Source organism: Leucoraja erinacea, chromosome 4, assembly GCF_028641065.1.
Source record: "Leucoraja erinacea ecotype New England chromosome 4, Leri_hhj_1, whole genome shotgun sequence".
In the NCBI taxonomy this organism is placed as follows: domain Eukaryota; kingdom Metazoa; phylum Chordata; class Chondrichthyes; order Rajiformes; family Rajidae; genus Leucoraja; species Leucoraja erinaceus.
The window spans coordinates 39901948-39922985 of NC_073380.1; the positions used below are offsets into that span (position 1 = coordinate 39901948).

Below are 21038 nucleotides of genomic sequence, written 5' to 3' on the forward strand. Positions count from 1 at the left end.
TGACACTTCCGATTTTCCCCTCTCCCTCTCAAATTGTAGATTAAAACATATCATATTATGTTCACTACCTCCTAATGGCTGCTTTACCTTGAAGTATAAAGTAAAGTATCCTTTATTGTCATTCAAACTTTTAGTTTGAACTAAATTATTCAAACTCTGCGGCTCCATGGATGAAGCTGCCACCCTCCAGTCCAGCAGAAGAAGCTGTTGTGGGAGCTTCGGAGAATCAGTCACCAACCTGGGACCTGCGAGCTCCCGATGTTGTCGTCCACTGGGCCCGCGGCCGAAGCCTTCGAGTCTCCGATGTCGGGCCGCCGCTGCAGAGCCACCACAGGCCCGGTCGGACGGCTTCGCGATAGTGAGTCCTGGCTCTGCCTCCGGCGCCTTGTGGTCGGCCCCAGCTGGAGGCCGCCAGCTCGTCGATTAGGCCTCAGCGCAGACGGAGACGGAAATACGACAAAGAAAAGGTCTCATCCCCCCTGAAGGAAGAGACTAAAACAAGTTTCCCCCGCCCCCCACACATACACAACTAAAAATAAACTAAAACATTCGTCCAACAAGACAAAAGAAAACCCAAAAAAAGAAAAAGAACGACGGACTGCAGGCGAGCCGCAGCTGCTTGGGCAGCGCCGCCACTTCCGGATCAAAGTACCCTGATCAAATCAAGTTCATTACACAATACTAAATCCAGAATTGCCTTCTCCATGATAGGCTCCAGTGCAAGCTGCTCGAAGAATCCATCCTGGAGGCTCTCCACAAACTCCCTTTCTTGGGATCCAGTACCAACCTGATTTTCCCAGTCTACCTGCATGTTGAAGTCTCCCATAATCACCGTGGCATTACCTTTACAACATGCCCATTTTAACTCTTGATTCAGCCTGCACCCTATATCCAGGCTACGTTTTGGGGGCATGTAGATAACTACCATGAGTGTCATTTTACCCTTGCAACTCCTCAGTTCTGTCCATACTTACTCTACATCTCCTGATTCTATGTCACCCTTTGCAAGGGACTGAATTTCATTCCTTGGCAACAGGGCTACCCCACCCCCACTGCCCACCTGTCTGACTTTTCGATACCCCTCAATATTCAGTTCCCAGCCCTGGTCCTCTTGCAGCCATGTCTCTGTAATTCCCACAACATAATACTTGCCAATTTCTAACTGAGCCTCAAGCTCTTCCACTTTATTTCTTATACTTCGCGTATTCATATACAACACTTTAACTTTGGTATTTACCTCCCCTCTCACACCGGTCACTATTGGCCCTGATCTTTTTCTCTTATCCCTTCTCGAACTTTCCTTCCCATTAACTTGGGAGTCTTTTCCTGTACTCCCTTCCACTTTAACTCCATCTTTACACTCCCAATTTTTCAACCTCTCCCCCCCCCCCCCCCCCCCCCTATATAGTTTAAACCAACACGTGTGGAACTAGCAAACCTGCCTGCAAGAATATTGCTCGCCCTCCTGTTAAGGTGTAACCCGTCCCTTTTGTACAGGTCACCCCTAACCGAAGAGATCCCAGTGGTCTATAAATCTAAATCCCCGCTCCCTGCAACAGCCCTCCAGCCACACATTCAGATCCCCTATCTCCCTGTTCCTACCCTCACCAGCACGAGGTACAGGAAGCAATCCAGAGATAACCACCCTGGAAGCCCTGCTTTTCAGTCTTCCTAACTCTCTAAATTCACGTTGCAGAACCTTCTTCCTCGTCTTCCCTACGTCGTTTGTGCCCAAATGCATAACAACTTCCGGCTGTTCACCAGGTGTTCTGGTCTGTCCATGACATCTTGATCCTTGGCACCAGAGAGGCAACAGACCATCCTCGAATCTCGCCTGCCGCCACAGAATCTCCAGTCCGCACTTTGGACAATGTAGTCACCCACCACTATGGCTATGTCCGACGTGGGTCTCGCCAGTCGAGTACCATCGTTAGGATTGGAGCCACCGACCTGTCTGCCGCTCAGAATGGAAGCACCGTCTGCCCCGATAGCTCCCAAGAGGGTGTACCTGGTTTCATTTGGCACAGCCACCAGGGTCTCCTGCACTCCACATTTACTCCCCTTTCTCACAGTCACCCATCTTTACTCTTCCTGCATCCTTGGCATGACAACCTCACTGCAGGTCCAGTCCAGGAAACTCTCGTTTTCCTGGATGGCACTGAGGTCATCCAGCTGCTTCTCTAGTTCCCCAACACATTCATTCAGGAGCTGCACCTGGACGCAATTTCTGCAGGTAGAGTTTCCAGAAGCTCCAGCGATGTTCCTGACTTCCCGCATCCTGCAGGAAACACACTGCACCAACTTGCCTGCCATTTCTTCAGTGGACAAAAATCACAAATTGCCATCAAGTGTCGTCTCCTCGCTGAAGACTCACACTTTACTCACCTTCAACTCAACAAGGCCGCTCCGCTACAGCTGCACCTCTTTATCTGTTACCTAATCAACTACTTTGGGCTAAATTGTAAATTACTCGAACCTGGGCCTTTGACGCACTTTTTAAATCATCGCCTTTTCCGGCCAAATACTAGCTCTCGCTGCTTCTGGCTGCTGATTCTCTCCGACCTTCACGGAAAACACGTATGTTTATTCCTATTCCAACTGCTACATGGAACAGCTGTTGTGGGGTTGGATGTATGGCTTACCTGCACAAATGAAACAAGAAATCAATAGATGATATTTGATTAAAAATAAAACATAGGAAAAAGCTGCAAGGTTGCCAATAGAATTATGTGGAGTGATTCTTGAAGGGTGGTGCGTGGATATGTATGCAAATGTTCTCCTAAAATCATTCAGGAAACTTTTAATGGGTCAGTTGTGGATGGTACACTTGGGGAAACCTGACTAGTTTCTGTGAAACTGAAAGATAATGTAATTGGATTGTTCACAACTCATAACAGCAACGCTTTTATAGTGTTCAATGTGACTACCTCCTTGATTTTTTAATTCTTCAATGTTGCAACAATTTTGTTGTAAGCATTAAAATAGTTACAAAGTGTAAGTTACATAATTTTGTCACAGTGAAACATGATCTGAAGAAAAGTCTTGGTAATGGCAAAAACCTTTACGCTGTGACATTTTTTTTCTACGAACAAGCAATTGTGATTTATTCAGCACGTCAAATGTGTTGTTATTCAAGGCTATAAGCCCATGTTGTAGTATTCTAAATATTTTCAGTCTCAGTATCTCACAGCTTGAACATGTGTACTTCAGTAGCCATGGATGATCTCGACCTGAAATGTCTTCCATCACTCTACCTCTGCAGATGCTGCTTGACTTGCTGAGTTCTTCCAGCAGTTGATTTTTCTTTTTTTTGCTTGAGATACTACCATTTGCAATTTTTTTATGTCTTTGAGATGTAATATTAATATTGATAGGTTACCTCTCTCTTAAGTTTTAATATCTGTGTATGAAGAGCGACAGAGTCTGCTTGTGTAATGCAGAGGAGTTTCATCTCCAGCAGCCACAAATTCATTTTTTGCCCTCTGCTGCTGTTCGTTTGGAATTTGCAATTTGTTCTTATGAACTTGTGGGTTTCCACGAGGTGCTCTGGTTTATTCTCGCATGCCAATTATGATCCTAAATATGAAAATAAGAAGTAACCCTTGTCCTATTACTGTATTTCTAACCTAGCATTACTTTTTGCTATATTCATATGTGCAGAATGCTTTGCGCCACTTCTGTTCCATTAAAAAGTGATGGTTGATGAGAAGAAGCTCATGAACCTAGGGTAATGCTACGTAGGCTCCTGTACCAGCTTCCTGATAGTAGCAGTGAGATAAGAGCGTGGCCAGGGAGGTGTGGGTCGATGATTATATTAGCTGCAATTTCTATAGATCTCGTTGGTGGGGAAGTAGATTCCCATGATGTACCAGGCAAGCTGACCATGCCACTTGATTTTCCCTCCCTGAAGTCAACAATCAGTTCCTTGGTCTAGCTAGTTCTTGTCACTGAAATATGTTGACCTTTGTGTTGTGGTATTCTTTGTTATGATATAAAGAAAATTCTTGCCTGTTCAAGGATACGTTGCCAAATGTGGCACTGGCCATTTCATCACATCTATATGAAGCAATGTTGTGAATCGGTTCGTGGCTCCTAACTTTGCTGTTCACACTTATTTAATAATTCAAATAAAATTAAGTTCAAAAGGCTCCCTAAGATGAAGAAGTTAATGTAAGGATTTCTGAAGTTAATGTTCAAAAGGTCATAAGTTATAGGAGCAGAATTAGGCCATTTGGCCCGTCAAGTCTACGCTGCCATTCAATCATGGCTGATTTATATCTCCCTCCTAACCCCGTTCTCCTGCTTTCTCCCCATAACCCCTGACACCTGTACTAATCAAGAATCAATCTATTTGTGCTTTAAAAAATATCAATTGACTTGGCAAATAATTCCACAGATTCATCACCCTCTGACTAAATACATTTCTTCTCATCTCCTTCCTAAGGAACATCATTTCATTCTGAGGCTATGACCTCTAGCCCTAGATTCTCCAACTAGTGGAAGCATCCTCTCCACATCCACTCTATCTAGGCCTTTCACTATTCGGTACGTTTCAATGAGTTTCCCCTTCGTTCTTCTAAACCCCAGTGAGTGTAAGCCCAGTGCTGTCAAATGCTCATCATAAGTTAACCTACTAATTCCTGGGATCAATCTTGTAAACCTCCTCTGGGCCCTCTCCAGGGCCAGCACATCCTTCCTCAGATATGGTGTCCAACATTGCTCACAATACTCCAAAATGTGGCCTGACCAGCGTCTTATAGAGCCTCAGCATTACATTCCTGTTTTTGCATTTAGCCCTCTTGAGATAAATGCTAGCATTGCTCGCCTTCTTGCAGATAGTCTACGCCTGTCAATTTTCCAATCATCTGGAACTACTTCTGACTTGAGTGATTCTTGAAATATCACTACATTTCACAATCCACAATCTCTAAAACCACCTCTTTCAGAACCCTAGCGTGCAGTCCACCCAGTCTAGGTGACATCCACCTTCAGCCCTTTCAGCTTCCCAAGCACCTTCTCCTTAGTAATAGCCACTCTACTAACTTCCACCCCCTGACTCTCTTAAATTTCAGGCACATTGCTGTTGTCTTCCACTGTGAAGACTGATGCAAAAAAGTTATTCAACTCTGCCATTTCTTTTTTTTTCTCCATTATCACTACTCCTGCATCATTTCCAGTGGTCCAACGTCCATTCTTGCCTCTTTCTTACTCTTTATGTAACAAAAAACTCTTGCTGTCCTCTTTTATATTATTAGCTAACTGCATATGCTCTGTGAAACTATTGTTTGTTTTGAAAATTAAAATTCTTATCGACTGTAATAGTTGCAAGCAATTTTACCCTATTGCAATGTTCTTGCTGATCAAGTAACTAGACACTATTTTGCTATGATTTGATTTTTGTAGTTAATGTGCAGTTCAAACTTTTGCAAATGAAACTGACTGAGATTCATTGTTTACAGAAAAGCACCTGACCTCCATTTGCTTTCACTTCATATGGCTTATTTGAGGGGTTCTGGAGGGGTTCTAATTATTGTGCCATTGGTTTGTTGCGCTGTATATATTCATGTTATACCAAATACTGCAAACACCAGTCGTTCCATATATTTTTTTTTAAAGTCTCTATTCATTATTAACTAGTTTGATTACATTATTTTTCTCTTCCTGCCCCTACATTGTAACTGGAATATTTTAATCTTTGTTTTGTGTTCTTGAAGAATTTTCATATTATAAAGGAGACATTGCCACGTTTCACTGAATATATAATCAGATCTAGACAAAGCATGTAGCGAATATGATGGGAAAACTATTTGCAGTAGTTCTAATTGTAACAAAGTTAACACAGTCATGCTTCAATTTATCTTACCATGCATATTGTGTCTCCTTTTTGGAATCTATCTTTTTTCTCCTTTCTAACATTCGGGGGGGTTACATGAGTTTGAAAGCCTGGACATTCAAATTAAGCAAGATTTCTTCTTCACTGCGATTTATTATTGTATCTATTATGTATTTTCCGTGCTCTGAGATTAAGGTATTTCACTGTTACACAAAAATGCTGGAGAAACTCAGCGGGTGCAGCAGCATCTATGGAGCGAAGGAAATAGGCAACGTTTCGGGCCGAAACCCTTCTTCAGACTCTGGGTCTTTTGCCTAAGAATGCTCATGGTGTACAAAAGATAAGCTTTGTGTTATTCATCTTGTTTTGCTTTTACTTCAATTGTTACTGTCTGAAGTCATCAAACATTAGGAATTTTGCAATTTTTTCTAAGTGGTACAATTCAGCTACTCTTTGCTGAAAGACAATGCTATCTTCTCAAACTGTGATTTCTCCGATCAGCAGTATTTATATATTTATTACTTTGCCTGTTAGATTTTCCAGGAATATTTTGTCACAACCTGTTTTGTGCATGCTATTCTTTCCATATTTTTGTTGCCATAATTATTAATCCCTCCTTTTTAAGTATATTGTATTTTCCTATTTCATCAAACATTTCCCTTTTCAACAATCTGAGAGTTTGCATTATATTTTTCTGAAGGTCCTGTTGCTCATTATTAACCTAGAAACTTACTTTGAAATAAAGTTTCCAATGTATGAAATTGAATTAAGTGCAGAATTGCATTGAAAAGTGCATTAATTTTGTTCTGTGAATGATCTCCGATTTGAGAAATATATTAAGTATATTTGATGACTTTAAATTGTCAAAGGAAAAGCTCATCAATTTCATAATGCTTCAACAAATGGTGCTGCTTTAGTGAAGGGATGAAAATGAAAAACTGCTAATAAATATAATTTAATATATTTATCTTGGTCTAAAACTTTTGCTTCTACTTGGTGACCTTTTATCTATTCACTCAAGTACTTTTTTTCTCTTGGCAGCCAGTTGAATAACAATTCGTCTTGCATTTTAAAAGTGCTATAAATTTAAAAATTAAATTTATTTTGCTTGCTCGTAGACTTTACAAATGAAAGAAGAGGAGAATAAACGATTAAATCAAAGATTGGTATGTATTCTATTTGGGCCACAAAGCAAATAAACTTTTATTTGGTCCAATGTATTGCTGTCAGAATAATTCTGGAATATATCCTACAGTAAGCAGTTTTAATTCTCAAGCTCTTATCAAAGCTTGGAGAGGGTAAAGGAATTGGTGCAAAATATACCAGCATTAGCCAGTTTTAGACAATGCTGGGTTGTATTAAGATGCAGCAACTATAAAATAGGAAAATTGTAAAATATTATTATTGTATTGTTTTGAGTAATGTTTGTTTTTTAAGTAAGTGAAACATTGCAAATAAATTTTGCAGAGAATATTAATCTTGACTATCCTAAATGTGCATGGTTCCAGTTTTGAGGGAGTATGGGAAGCTTACAGTTATTATATGTTTATTCAGAATGTTTCTGTTATCCTCTTAATATTTTGGCTACAAGCCACTGTTGCATATTTGGAGAAGATTGTTATGTTTTAAAATTGTAAAGAACATTTATTTTGGAAGTTGTACAGTATTAAAAGAAATAGGTTAATGTCATCCACATGGCTCTTGCTGAATGTGAAGTTCCAAACCAATGTCTATTGACATAATAAAATATTGAATGCTACTGAAGTTATTTAACATTAAGTTAATTATTTTGATATTGCTATTCTACTTGTTATGAAAAGAGATCAGAGGAAGGAAACCAGATCATTTTGTATTGTTGTACTCAATTGGTAGTTTGTGTGATTTCATTTTTAGGACCAAAGAAAAATAACATAATGATGTAACTCAAAGGTCTTAACTTCCCTTCTTTAGTGCAGTGCTCTTAATGTTATTAGCCTTTTTTTTTGCTACTTTATTCTGAGCTAGTAATGACAGAATATTACCACATAACTGTGTCTTCTTGACTGGAAAAAATATTTTATGGATGAGTATATGATGATTTCTACAGAATTACTTGGACATAATTATATACATTCTTTCTGGTAATACAAATTTCTATTTCTCACCATGAATATTCTTATTAGGCAGTGATTTTGCAATGTAATTATGGCATGCATGCATTCTTCAAGCATTATTTTGCTCGTGCATATGTTTGTTATTTTTGTGCTGCCTTCTTTTGGAACACTGGCTGTGGGGAATACTTTTGAAGCATTTTCTCTGGAATCCATGGTTGATGTTCGAGTTGGTTCATTTAAGGAACATAGCATGTTTGTAGTGTTGTTCCGCATAATATTTACATTTTACTCATCTGCATTTTGGTTTCAGTGTTAGTTTTGTTTAGAATGGCCGATTTTCTTATTTCCTATGATGAGTAGTGATTTTTACCTTAACACGAGAATGTTTCCCCATGAAAAGAAATAAACTCTAGAATTGTTACTATCGTATAATTTGAATCTGTTGCCGGCAGTGTTTTTACTTTAAATTTCATGGTCTTTATGATTTTGTTCAACACATCATAATGCTTGTGGCAATGTTTGTAATTTGTTTTACTTCTCAAATAATGAAATTTGTTAAATAAGTGTTCACATTTATCATGGCTTGAATTGAAAGTATTTAAAAAAAGCATGAAATGTTATTTATAAAGATTTTTGTCTGTTATTAGGGCATGTCAGATTTTGATTTAACTCCCATTTTGTAACAATTCCAATTATTGTTGTAACAATAAGAAAGCCATACAAGAACCTTTAGGAAGTTCTGGGAAAAATTGAACATGTTTGACTTTTCATTCATTCGTGACAATTTCGTACAATCAGAATCCGAATCAGAATGCTTTATTGTCATTGCATGTGTCACATACAACGAGATTACTGTTTCTCTCCATTTAAAAGAACTTCAAACATTCACATACTCATACTTTTTACACTCCCTCCCTCCCCAAATCCACCCATGGATTCACATTTACATAAATTAACACTGTCTCCCACCCCCCCTCCTTCCCCATAACCCGCTCCTGAGACAGAGTTCAGTTCCAAGATTGCTGATAGGTAAAAATTGTTCTTGAGTCTGGCAGTGCGTGACTTTAGCGACCTGTGCCTTTTTCCTGAGGGCAGCAGTGTGAAAAGGTGGTGACAAGGATGTGTAATGTCTTTCACGATATTACAGGTCCTGCTGCGGCATCTGGAGTGGTAAATGTCCCCCAGAGGGGGCAGGGGGAGTCCAATGATACCCTGGGCAGTTTTTATCACCCTCCGGAGAGCTGCTCTGTCAGCTGCTGAACAGTTCCCAAACCAGGCAGTTATGCAGTAAGTCAGTATGCTTTCTACCGAACAGCGGTAGAAAGACTCCAGCGGTTTAGCAGACAGATGGGCCTTCCTCAGTGTTCTGAGGAAGTAAAGTCTCTGTTGCGCCTTTTTTACAACTACAGCAGAGTTCACAGACCATTTAAGATCCTCACTGATGTTGATCCCCAGAAATTTAAAATTAGGCACCCTCTCCACCTCCTCGCCCACTATCTCCAGTGGCCTGAGCTCCGCTCTATGTCGCCTGAAATCAGTGATGATCTCCTTTGTCTTTTTAGTGTTCAGAGAGAGATTGTTGTGAGTACACCACTCAGAAAGTCTGTGCACCTCCTCTCTATAGGCGACCTCGTTGTTCATAAGTCAGACTTGAAATTTGTTTATGGACAATATTCCTCTGACATTTTTGTGTTGCATCATCAGTCTATAATCCAGAAGTTGACTAGGTCCTAGTTTTCTCAATTTCAACTGCCTCACATAATTTTATAATTTTATTTCAATTTTTGCTATACATCATTGTTCAAGGACCTGTAGTTAGAGCGCCATATGAAAAATGCCAGTGAATAGCTGCCAATAGGAACAGGACTTTTAACATTTGCATAGGAATTTTAATATAATAATAATAATAATAATAATCTTATTTATATAGCACATTTTTAGTCAACTTGCATTGACCCCAAAGTGCTTCACATAATTACATTACATTTACACACAGGCAAAGGTGGGTGAAGTGTCTTGCCCCAAGGACACAACGACAGTATGCACTCCAAGCGGGATTCGAACCCGGCTACCTTCCGGTCGCCAGCCGAACACTTACCCCATTGCGCCATCTGTCGTCCCGTGAATTTTGAACCTGGTGTACCTGCTTGGAGAAATATCCTATCGATAAGCTGTCCAAATATATTTATCCATGACTCTTCGTCAGGCAAATAAGCGATAGACATACAATTGGTCCAAAAATTCTAATAACTGCTAAATTATGCTCAAACCTAGTTTATCCTTGATCACTAGATCTACTAGTATGTGTCACACGTTCCTGATCAAGGCAATTGATTCAAAAATGGATGTTGGGACTTGGTTGATAAGAGATCCTGTGAAATAGTTATGCCCTATCCAAAAAATATGAGGAATAGACTCTGGAAGCATTGGTTTTCCACCCTCTTCATTACTTTTCCACTACCAGTTTTCATTCTATTTTGCTCAGAATTCCCAATAGTGTAAAAACGATCCCATAAACAAATCTGACTACACAAAAATAACTGCAGAAATGTGAGAAAATCTGATCTAGATGATAGTGAAAAAAGGACCAAATAAATTTGAGAGTAGAATTAAATGTGGAATGAATTTTGAACATGCGGAATATAGGATTTGATAATTTTATTATGTATTTTAAAATGTACTTTGCAGCATGCATTATAATTTGTAGAGTTGTAATATATTCATTTATTATTTTTCTAATCATTCAGTACCAGTGTTATACCTATTAATAAGAATGTTGCAATTCAAGGGCCTCTGGAGAATTATTTAATGAAGCTTTGGATGTTGGGCACAGCATCCACTTGATTTACTAACAAACATATCAGTATGCCCTGGGAGCTCAGTCCCTGAAAGGCTTTTCCTCAAGTTTTCTACAAATTACTTTTAATCGGCTCAATTGTGGGTTAGCTTTTCTGCATGGTTTATTTTCATGATCTGTATATTTTCTGACAGCAGCTACCAACACAAATCTGCTGATCAAATTTGGGAAAGCATTTACTATATTTGTGCTTTGTTACCAAGCATTGTGTTATATTACTAGTTTATTGTATACGTTTTGTGAAGTTTTCTTGGGGTAATTGTTTGACTTTGATTTTTCAGATGTCTCAGAGCATGTCCTCAGTGTCTTCCCGACACTCTGACAAAATAGCAATTCGAGAGTAAGTATTCTTTAGTTAAAGTGAAAAGTTGCTCAATTATTCCAGGAATGTTTGAATTGTATACAAGAATTTGGTTGTTAACTTTGGACAGACAGCCAGTAATTATTGCGATTTCAGAATCAATAAGCCACAATTTGGAGAGTCTTAGAGCATGGAAACAGGCCCTATGGCCCAACGAATCAATGCTGACAAAGATGCCCCATCTAAAATAGTCCCATTTGCTTGTGTTTGGCATACATCCCTCAAAAGTTTGCCTATCTATTTGTCTAAGGGTATAATGTATTTAATCAGAGTACATCAGATATGTAATCCCAACTTCACTGCATTACGTGACGATTTCTGGATGCTGTAATGGTGAAAAGCATCTTCTGAAGATATGAGCACCTTGAACAGCAGCTTGAAGATATTTACACATTTATTTGTACGTGTGACCATGGGAGGTATCTAACTTTTAATAAATGGAGAGGATTTTCAACGGGATTATTGTATCTACAATAAACAGACACCATAATCCCATTGAAACTCTTCTCCAAACTCCTGCAACTAGGTGTTAGCATCCCATCTGCTTTCTGACATAAACTAAGATCAGTGAGGATCGGTGACAACATCTCCTTACAATAATTCTCAACACCAGTGCCCCGCAAGGATGTGATCTCAGTCCCTTACGATATACTCCCTAAACATTCCCGACTGTGCAGGCAAATTCTGCTCTAACTCCTTCTGACACCACTGTAGTGGACTAAATCTTGCAAAATGATAAGATGGGGTACAAGAAGGAGACGGTAACATCTCCCCAGTCATTCTTTCTCCCCATTCCTGTTGCGCAAAAGATACAGAGGCTTGAAAATGCGTGCCACCAAACTTAGGAACAGCTTATTCCTCTCTGTTATCGGACCTTTGAATGGTCGTAATGGTCATCAGTTAAGGTACAGTCACATTTCTCCAATCTCCCCCCAACTCGCGCTGTCTCCCCTGCCTCGTACAGTGCAGGCTGCTCGCACCATCCCCGGCTCACGCTGCCTCCCTTGCCACTTACAGTGCAGGCTGCTTGTACCATCCCCGGCTCACACTGCCTCCCTTGCCACTTACAGTGCAGGCTGCTCGTACCATCCCCAGCTCACTCCGTCTCCCCTGCCACTTAGTGCAGGCTGCTCGCATCAACCCCGGCTCTCGCCATCTCATCTGCCTCTTACAGCGCCGGCTGCTCATACCAGCATCGGCCCGCGCCACTTCTAGGCCACGTCTGCTGCCGCCAACACTGACCCTCGCCTGAACTCCGGCTGCCCGCGGGCCACAACCGTTGTCCACAAATTTTCGCCTCATCCCCAGCTGCCAGCAGGCCAGGGCTGTCAACTCAACTGGATTGCAGGCCCAGTTCCGGCCCAATAGTCTGAAGAAGGGTCTCTACAAGTATACATGTTCACAAGAGATGCTGCTGGACCTGCTGAGTTACTACAGTGCTTTGTATATTAACTGGCAACTGCAGTTGTTTGTTTCAACTACTGAAACAATTATGTGTAGGAAAGAACTGCGGATGTTAATTTAAACCGAAGATAGACACAAAATGCTAGAGTAATTCAGCTGGACAGACAGCATCTCTGGATAGAAGGAGTGGGTGATATTTCAGGTCGAGACCCTTCTTCAGACTTAGTCTCAGCCTGAAGAAGGGTCTCGACCTGAAATGTTACCCATTCCTTCTATCCAGAGATGCTTCCAAGTCTGCTGAGTTACTGAAACAATTATAATACCTTAGTCAATTATAGTGGACAATCAGCAATAACAGCGACCATTCCATCCTCACTGTGATCCATTATAACAAGTGTTTTCTGTAGTGAGTTTTACCACAAAATTTGGGCTTTTGATTTCTTGGTAGGAAAAATAGCAACATTTTCCTCTTCCTTTCCTAATTGAGATTCTGATTTTTAAACCTGATTAGCAGCTTTGCTCTCTTACTACCCCACCACCTCATTTCCCAAAATGTTTACTATGCCACTGGAAGTATTTATGATTATTTTAAAGGTACAGTACAAGCATCAACAGTGTGCAAGTTTTGCAACAAAATAGTCTTCCAGTCTGGCTTGATCTAGCTCGCCAGTTGACCACTCTTCATATTGTGACTATAATCGTGTGACAGAAGTTTGGAATTATAATGTCACCAAGAGGTTGCTGTAGTCACTCCCAACTGAAGCATGCATTTAGTTTAGTTTAGAGATACAGCACGGAAACAGACCCTTCGCCTATCGAGTCTGCGCCGACCAGCGATCCCGCACACTAACACAAGCCTACACACATTAGGGACAATTTTCACTGATACCAAGTACACAAACCAAAGCCATTTCACCTACAAACCTGTATGCCTTTGGAGTGTTGGAGGAAACCAAAAATCTCAGAGAAACCCAGTCACTAGAAACATGGTCACAGGGTGAACGTACAAACTCCGTATCGACAGCCGTATCTCCCTAGTCGGGATCAAACCCGGATCTCCGGTGCTGCAAGTTCTGTACGGCAACAACTCGACCAATGTGCCACCTTGCTGCCGTGTCATATATGACCTACATTTGCTCTGTGGTTGTCACATAAAAAGTTATAAGTGCAATGGAAACTATTAAAACAAATTAATTATTTACCTGTATAATTTATTTGCAGTTATGGTACATTTATATTTCACGAAAAATACCCTCAACAAGACCCTAGCGTAATGACTGGCTGTCTCCCAATCACATGGAAGAGGAATTGAAATTTCAGTACCATCTGTCGTTTGAACTTGGATGTGATTTAAAGGAACTAGTTTTATCAGTTCTTATTTCAACCACCAGATGGTGTGTTTCACTTCAGTACAACACAGCAGTAACTTGTAAGCACATTTAAAGTCATGTAAATTGAGGGAAGTCTCAAAATTAAAGAAATTATTAAAGGACTAAATTTTGCAGCTAAACTTTTTGTTAAAACTTGAAATTAGTTTGAATTTTAACCATTTACAGAACAAACAACCAAGTTAACACTCCAGTTGTAAGTCTTTTATGAATTAGGGAAAATCTATGTTAACATTGAGCATCCTGTAACAGAATTGCCTTACAATTGATTATGAAAAAAATGATTTTGATTTAGCTGAGACTTGAAGTACAATATTGCATCTGACGTAGATGAGCATTTTCTAACACCAAAATAATCAATTTATTTACTATGTGATTCAGAATTGCTTAACCTTTGTCAGCCTGTGTTTTTAAATCAGTTCTGATCACTTGTGTACAATAGTACTGCAATACAAATTATCAACTAGATGAGGGTATACAACAGATCTAATCTCATGGGTTATTTGGATATGCTTGTAAAATGCTGTTCCAGCAAGCATTTCATGCAGTATAATAGTTGCAGCGGGCTGGCATCTATTCTTGGTATATTTTGTACTGTTCCTCGTATGCTCTTCATAATTAATTAAGGCAAATTTTGTCCACGGCTTGATAGTAATGATAGAGAGAGAGAAGTTAGACGCAAGATGCTGGAGTAACTCAGCGGGACAGACAGCATCTCTGGGGAGAAGGAATGGGTGATGTTTCAAGTCGAGACCCATCTTCAAGCGATTTTGTCCCATGTGTTGTGAGAATAATGTAGGTCTGCTATAACAAGTTCCTAGGAAACCTGTGGTGTGGAAAAACACATTATAAATGGCACGTCTCTGGTAGAGCTGCTGCCTCACAGCGGTAGAGTCCCAGGTTCGAACCTCACCTCGGGTGCTTTCTGTGCAAGTTTGTATGTTCACCTTGTGACTATGTTGGTTTCCTCCAGGTGCTTTGGTTTCTTCCCGCACCCCAAAGATATGCGGGTTTGTAGATTAATTGACCCCTGTAAATTGCCCCTGGCGTGTAGCGAGGGGATGCAAAAGTGGGATAACATGGACCTGGTGTGATAGGGTGATCAATAGTCAGTGTAGACTTGGTGGGCCGAAGGGCCTGTTTACATGCTGTATGTCTAAATTAAACCAAAGCAATTGTGTCAAAGGGAAAAAGCTAAGTGTTGAGCATTTCAGATCAAAATAATCAAGTTATTTTTCCCACAGGATTTTCAAAAATAACGGGTTTTTTAAACACTTTTTTTACTGCATGCTTCAAATACTAAATGCTGTACTTAATATTGTTTGATAGAGTAATTGCTTAAGTGTCTATAGAAGCGATTTTTGTCAATTTCAGTGGTCACCTTTGGTGAAACCGGATTCTTAAGAGACAATGGTGTCTGATTAAGACCCAAGACAGCTTGCTTTCTTTGATTGTCAATTTCCAACTACTTTAAAGTGGTTCCCTAGTTCCCAATCAAAATCCCCTTCTATCCCGTCTGAAGAAGGGTCTCGACCCGAAATGTCACCAGCTTTTTGTGTCTATCTCCCGATAATCAATTCGGTCTGCGTAATACCTGTCCCTCACGTTATAGAAACATAGAAACATAGAAATTAGGTGCAGGAGTAGGCCATTCGGCCCTTCGAGCCTGCACCGCCATTCAATATGATCATGGCTGATCATCCAACTCAGTATCCCGTACCTGCCTTCTCTCCATATCCCCTTAGCCACAAGGGCCACATCTAACTCCCTCTTAAATATAGCCAATGAACTGGCCTCAACTACCCTCTGTGGCAGAGAGTTCCAGAGATTCACCACTCTCTGTGTGAAAAAAGTTCTTCTCATCTCGGTTTTAAAGGATTTCCCCCCTTATCCTTAAGCTATGACCCCTTGTCCTGGACTTCCCTGACATCGGGAACAATCTTCCTGCATCTAGCCTGTCCAACCCCTTAAGAATTTTGTAAGTTTCTATAAGATCCCCTCTCAATCTCCTAAATTCTAGAATATAAACCAAGTCTATCCAGTATTTCTTCATAAGACAGTCCTGACATCCCAGGAATCAGTCTGGTGAACCGTCTCTGCACTCCCTCTATGGCAATAATGTCCTTCCTCAGATTTGGAGACCAAAACTGTACGCAATACTCCAGGTGTGGTCTCACCAAGACCCTGTACAACTGTATCCCATTTGCATTATGAAAACGCACATTGTAATCTGTAATTAAAGTAAACAAGTCATTTTCAATTTTATCACTGATATTATGTTACTTTCTCTTTCAGTTTCCAAGTTGGAGATTTAGTGCTCATTATCTTGGATGAGCGTCATGATAATTACGTTCTATTTACTGTCGGCCCAACCCTTTACTTCTTGCATTCAGAGTCGTTAGGATCATTGGATCTTAAACCTGGTGAGCAAATGAATTTTTTTGTTTAAATTAATTAGTTTATTTAAAAAAATTATTATAACAGTCAAAAACAGTCTCCATTCAGCAATCTCAGTGCAAATTGCACTCACATGCTCTAGTTTTGAGAATTGCCATTTATTTTGTTCCTCTGCTCCGTCTCTCGTCTGTTGAAACAAAATGTTAAAAGTGCAATGAATCAGCAAGATCAGGCCATATTTTAAGCCTATGGTTGAAAATAGATTTAATGCGATGTTACCATTTTTAGTCTGTATCCAATTTTAAACAACTGTAAGTGATTCAAAGGATGTATGGAATTTATATCTGGTTATATTAAATACTGTGGTCATTGTCTCGGCTTTATTTAGTGCTCTTGCACCAAAATAAGCCTCCGTGGATGATTAATTTGTCTTGGCTTTGTGGGAGGTGCAAAGCATAGTTATAAGTGAAACTACTGGCAAAGAACATAATTAGTTACACAAGATTCAGAACAATTGTCCAGTCACTCTACACCTCCATCATCATCACTGACTTCAACTCCGGCTCCCTACCCTCTCCCCCGAACCTCCAACCTCATCGTTCCCCAGCCCCGCACGGCCCAATTTTATCTTCTCCCCAAAATCCACAAACCTGACTGTCCTGACTGACTGTTCATTGTCTCTGCCTGTTCATGTCCTACCGAACTTATTTCCACATACCTCGACTCCATCCTATCCCCCCTGGTTAAATCCCTCCCGACCTATGTTCAAGACACCTCAGACACTCTCTGTCGTCTCCAGGCATTCCATTCTCTAGGCCCCCATCCCCTCATCTTCACCATGGATATCCAGTCACTCTACACCTCCATCCCCCACCAGGATGGTCTCAAAGCCCTCCGGTTATTCCTCGACCGGAGAACCAACCAATACCCGTCCACTGATACTCTCCTCCGAGGGCTGAGGGAAAGTTGAGAAGGGGAGGAGACAGCAAGGGCTACCGGAAATGGGAGAATTCAATGTTTATGCCACTAGGGTGTAGACTGCCCAAGCGGAATATGAGGGGCTGTTCCCATACCAGGGCCCCATACCCGACCCCCACCTCCACTACATCAACGATTGCATTGGTGCTACCTCCTGCACCCACACACAACTCACTAACTTCATCAACTTCGCCACTAACTTCCATCCGGCACTCAAATACATCTGTACCATTTCCGACACTTCCCTACCATTTCTTGACCTCACTATCCATCGCAGATGATAGACTTTTGACCGACATCCACTATAAACCCACTGACTCCCATGGCTATCTAGATTATACTTCTTCCCACCCTGCTTCCTGTAAGGACTCCATCCCCTACTCCCAATTCCTCCTCCTACGCCGCATCTGCTTCCAGGATGAGGTGTTCCCCACCAGGGTATCGGAAATGTCCTCATTCTTCAGGGAACGGGGGTTCCCCTCCCATACCATAGATGAGGCTCTCACCAAGGTCTCTTCAATACCCCGCAACACTGCTCTCTCTCCCCATCCCCCTACTCGGAACAAGGGCAGAGTCCCCCTAGTCCTCACATGCCACCCCACTAGCTGTCACACACAGCAAATAGTCCTCCGTCATTTATGCCACCTCCAACGTGAACGGACCACCCCCCCCCCCCTTCCCATTTCCCCCCCCCCCCCCCCCCCCCCCCCCCCCCGTCTGCTTTCCCCAAAGACCGCTCCCTCCGTAACTCCCAGGTCAATTCTTCCCTTCCCACCTGCACCACCCACTCCCCGGGCACTTTCCCTTGCAACTGCAAGAGATGCTACAGGTGTCGCTTTACCTCCCCCCTCGACGTCATTCAAGGACCCAAGCTGTCGTTCCAGGTGTGACAGAGGTTCACCTGCACCTCCTCCAACCTCATCTATTGCATCCACTGCTCTAGATGTCAGCTGCTCTACATCAGTGAGACCAAGCGTAGGCTTTTGAAGAAAAGAGAAAAATAGAGGAATAAAGCAAATTTGTAGCACATATACAAAAACATTCAAAATGCCACTATTGGTTTAGACTTTAGAGATACAGCGCAGGAATAGGCCCTTCGGCCCTTCGACCAGCTATCACCCTGTGCACTAACACTCTCCTAGCACACTAGGGACAATTTACAATTTTCCTGAAGCCAATCAAGTCGACAAGCCTGCATGTCTTTGGAGTGTGGGAGGAAACCGGAGCACCCGGAGAAAACCGACATGGCACGGGGAGAAAGTACAAACTCTGTACAGACATCACCCATATTCAGTACCTGGGTCTCTGGCGCTTTAAGTCAGCAACATTACCGCTGCACCACTGTGCCCCCTACGTTACAATGCAGCTGTAATAATTAATCATTTTAAGAAGAGAAGACCTGAGAATGTTTTACATTTAAAAAATAAAACGAGTAGCTGAATGACCAGGTCAAAACCGTTCCTAAATTTCCTCTTTAAATAAAGACATGACATTGTGCTGCATTTAACCAGCAAATAGACACATATCTATCCCACTTTTGACTTGAGCATTGATATAGTGCAAAGCATTTTGAGTATCAGGAGAAATGTTGTCCACAGTTATATACATAGCTTTTTATGTACTTTTGCTGCCATAGCATTTCAGTGGCTGGTCAAGTCAAGAGAGTTTATTGTCAAGTGTCCCAGATAGGACACTGTCCCACTTAGGCGATATTTTAGGCGACTAGGCTGTCGCCGGTGTGTCGCCTGTATGGCCGTGAGGAGTCTCCTCAGTCGCCCAAAGAATCGTAGCGTTTTTCTGGTCGCCGCTGGATTTTGAAATGTTCAAAACTTTTTGGCGGCAGTTGGCTTGATGCCAGTGAGCGTAACTTGACTTCTCCTGACGTAGGTGCTGTCGTAGGTTGTCGCCGGTGCTGATTTTGGTGAATTCCTTTGCGACTACCCACAGCAACCGGCGACAGGTATCGGCGACTGAATTGTCTTACCTTGTCGTAGCTTGTCGCTGATGGACGTAGGTTGCCGTAGGTGGACGGCCTAATGGGTCGCCGGTTGTCGGTAGCTTACCGTATCTTGACGTCGACTAGGTGGTAGGTTGTTGTAGACATTGTCGGAGGGTATCCAGTTGCCGGTTTTTCGGCGACCTGCTACGACTATGACAGTCGCCAAAAAAATTGCCGAAGTGGGACAAGCCCATAAGAGTTCTGATTACTGGTGACTACAACAGTGTCATTGAAAGTAGGCAATACAGATACTGGAGCAAAAAACTAAACTGCTGGAGGAACACTACAAGGTAAGCAGCATCTCTGGAGTTAAAAGAATGCTTGACATGGATGGAGACCCTTCATCAGGACTGGACAGAGTGAAATTCTATTTTGTTGCAGATACCTATTGCCTGCCATTTTTGCAACTCACCACTTTCTTCCGTGGCCTTTTTGCATGCAGACATGAGCTACTTTTTCTGAGTATTTGCAAAAGGAATTAAATATTAAGCAATCATGCACAAACATCCTACTTGTAATCCTGTGATGAAAGGAAGGTCATTGATTAAGAAGTTAAAGGTGGTAATGACTAGGACACTGCTCTCAGGAGCTCTCGCAGTGATGCCCTTGTACTGGAATGATTGACCTCCCATAATCACAAGTATCTGGCTTTATGCAAGTTATGATTCTAACCAACAGAGTGCTTTCATCTTGATCCTGGCATAACTTAATGTCATGCTTGGACAAATGCTACCTTGATGTCAAGAATGGTGTAATGGTGTCTCTCATCTCGGATCAGGAATTCAGCTTTTTAATCCATGTTTGGACCAAGGTGGTAATGAAGTCTGGAGTCACGTTAGTGAAACCTAAAATGAGCATCATCATATAATTGGAATAATTGGACATGTTCTGTTGTGCTCAGGCCTTACTCCAAGTTATCATTCGAATAACATCTGCTGGGTGTGGATTTAGGAATGTCCGTTCTGGAAATGAGCAAAGTTAAATTACATGTTCATCTACTTTTCTTTGATTCACAAGAAGGTTAAGCTCAAAGAAAAGTACATCATGCATTTGAAAAGATTACAACTCCTCTAAGTCCAACTAAAGTATGGATCAAATTTGCTGTACTTCCAGAAAAATAAAAGAACAAAGTTAACAAATAAGTTATTGAGCAAATGTAGCCAAACAGTGAAAGAAGACATTAACACAAGATGATACACGATCACTTTCAGGGCCAAAGAATATAACAAGATTAAGAGACATGGATATTTAGCATGCATGGAACATACCTAGAGCTCTTTCAAAAGAAATGGAACCAAAAGATACATTTTCTGTGAGTTCGGAACAATTATGTATAGCAGCATGCCTCTTGGAAATGGAATGATAGATTGGCGTGCTATGATTATAAAGCATTAAAGATCACAAGATTTTTTTCAGTTGATTTTCTGCAGGTTATTCATTAGTCTTTTTCGATCTGTCAAAGTATACAATGAGATATAGGTCAGCTCCAGACATGAGCGGAGAAATGGCAGATGCAATTTAATCTAAGTAAGTGTGGGATGTTGCACTTTGGGAGGTTATACATGAAGGGAAAATATGGCATGACTGCATTGTCATAAGAGTCAGGATGCCATGATGCAGCTTTATAGAACGTTGGTTAGGCCGCCCTTGGGGGTATTGTATGCGTTTCTGGTTGCTCCTATACAGGAAGGATGTGGAACCTTTGGAAAGGGTGCACAGGAGGGTTAC

General features: G+C 41.3%; 1 protein-coding gene across 3 annotated transcripts in view; it reads left to right on the forward strand.

Moving 5' to 3' along the window:
- Nucleotides 1-21038, forward strand: part of rb1cc1 (RB1-inducible coiled-coil 1) — a 168494-nt gene that overhangs the window by 132551 nt on the left and 14905 nt on the right. For 2 of the 3 annotated variants that reach the window (XM_055634081.1, XM_055634082.1), the window contains exons 19-21: nt 6952-6999; nt 11065-11123; nt 16232-16359. In XM_055634081.1, the coding sequence (XP_055490056.1) occupies nt 6952-6999; nt 11065-11123; nt 16232-16359 (235 nt within the window). The remainder of the gene's footprint in view (nt 1-6951; nt 7000-11064; nt 11124-16231; nt 16360-21038) is intronic. The other variant, XM_055634083.1, reaches the window with a different exon arrangement.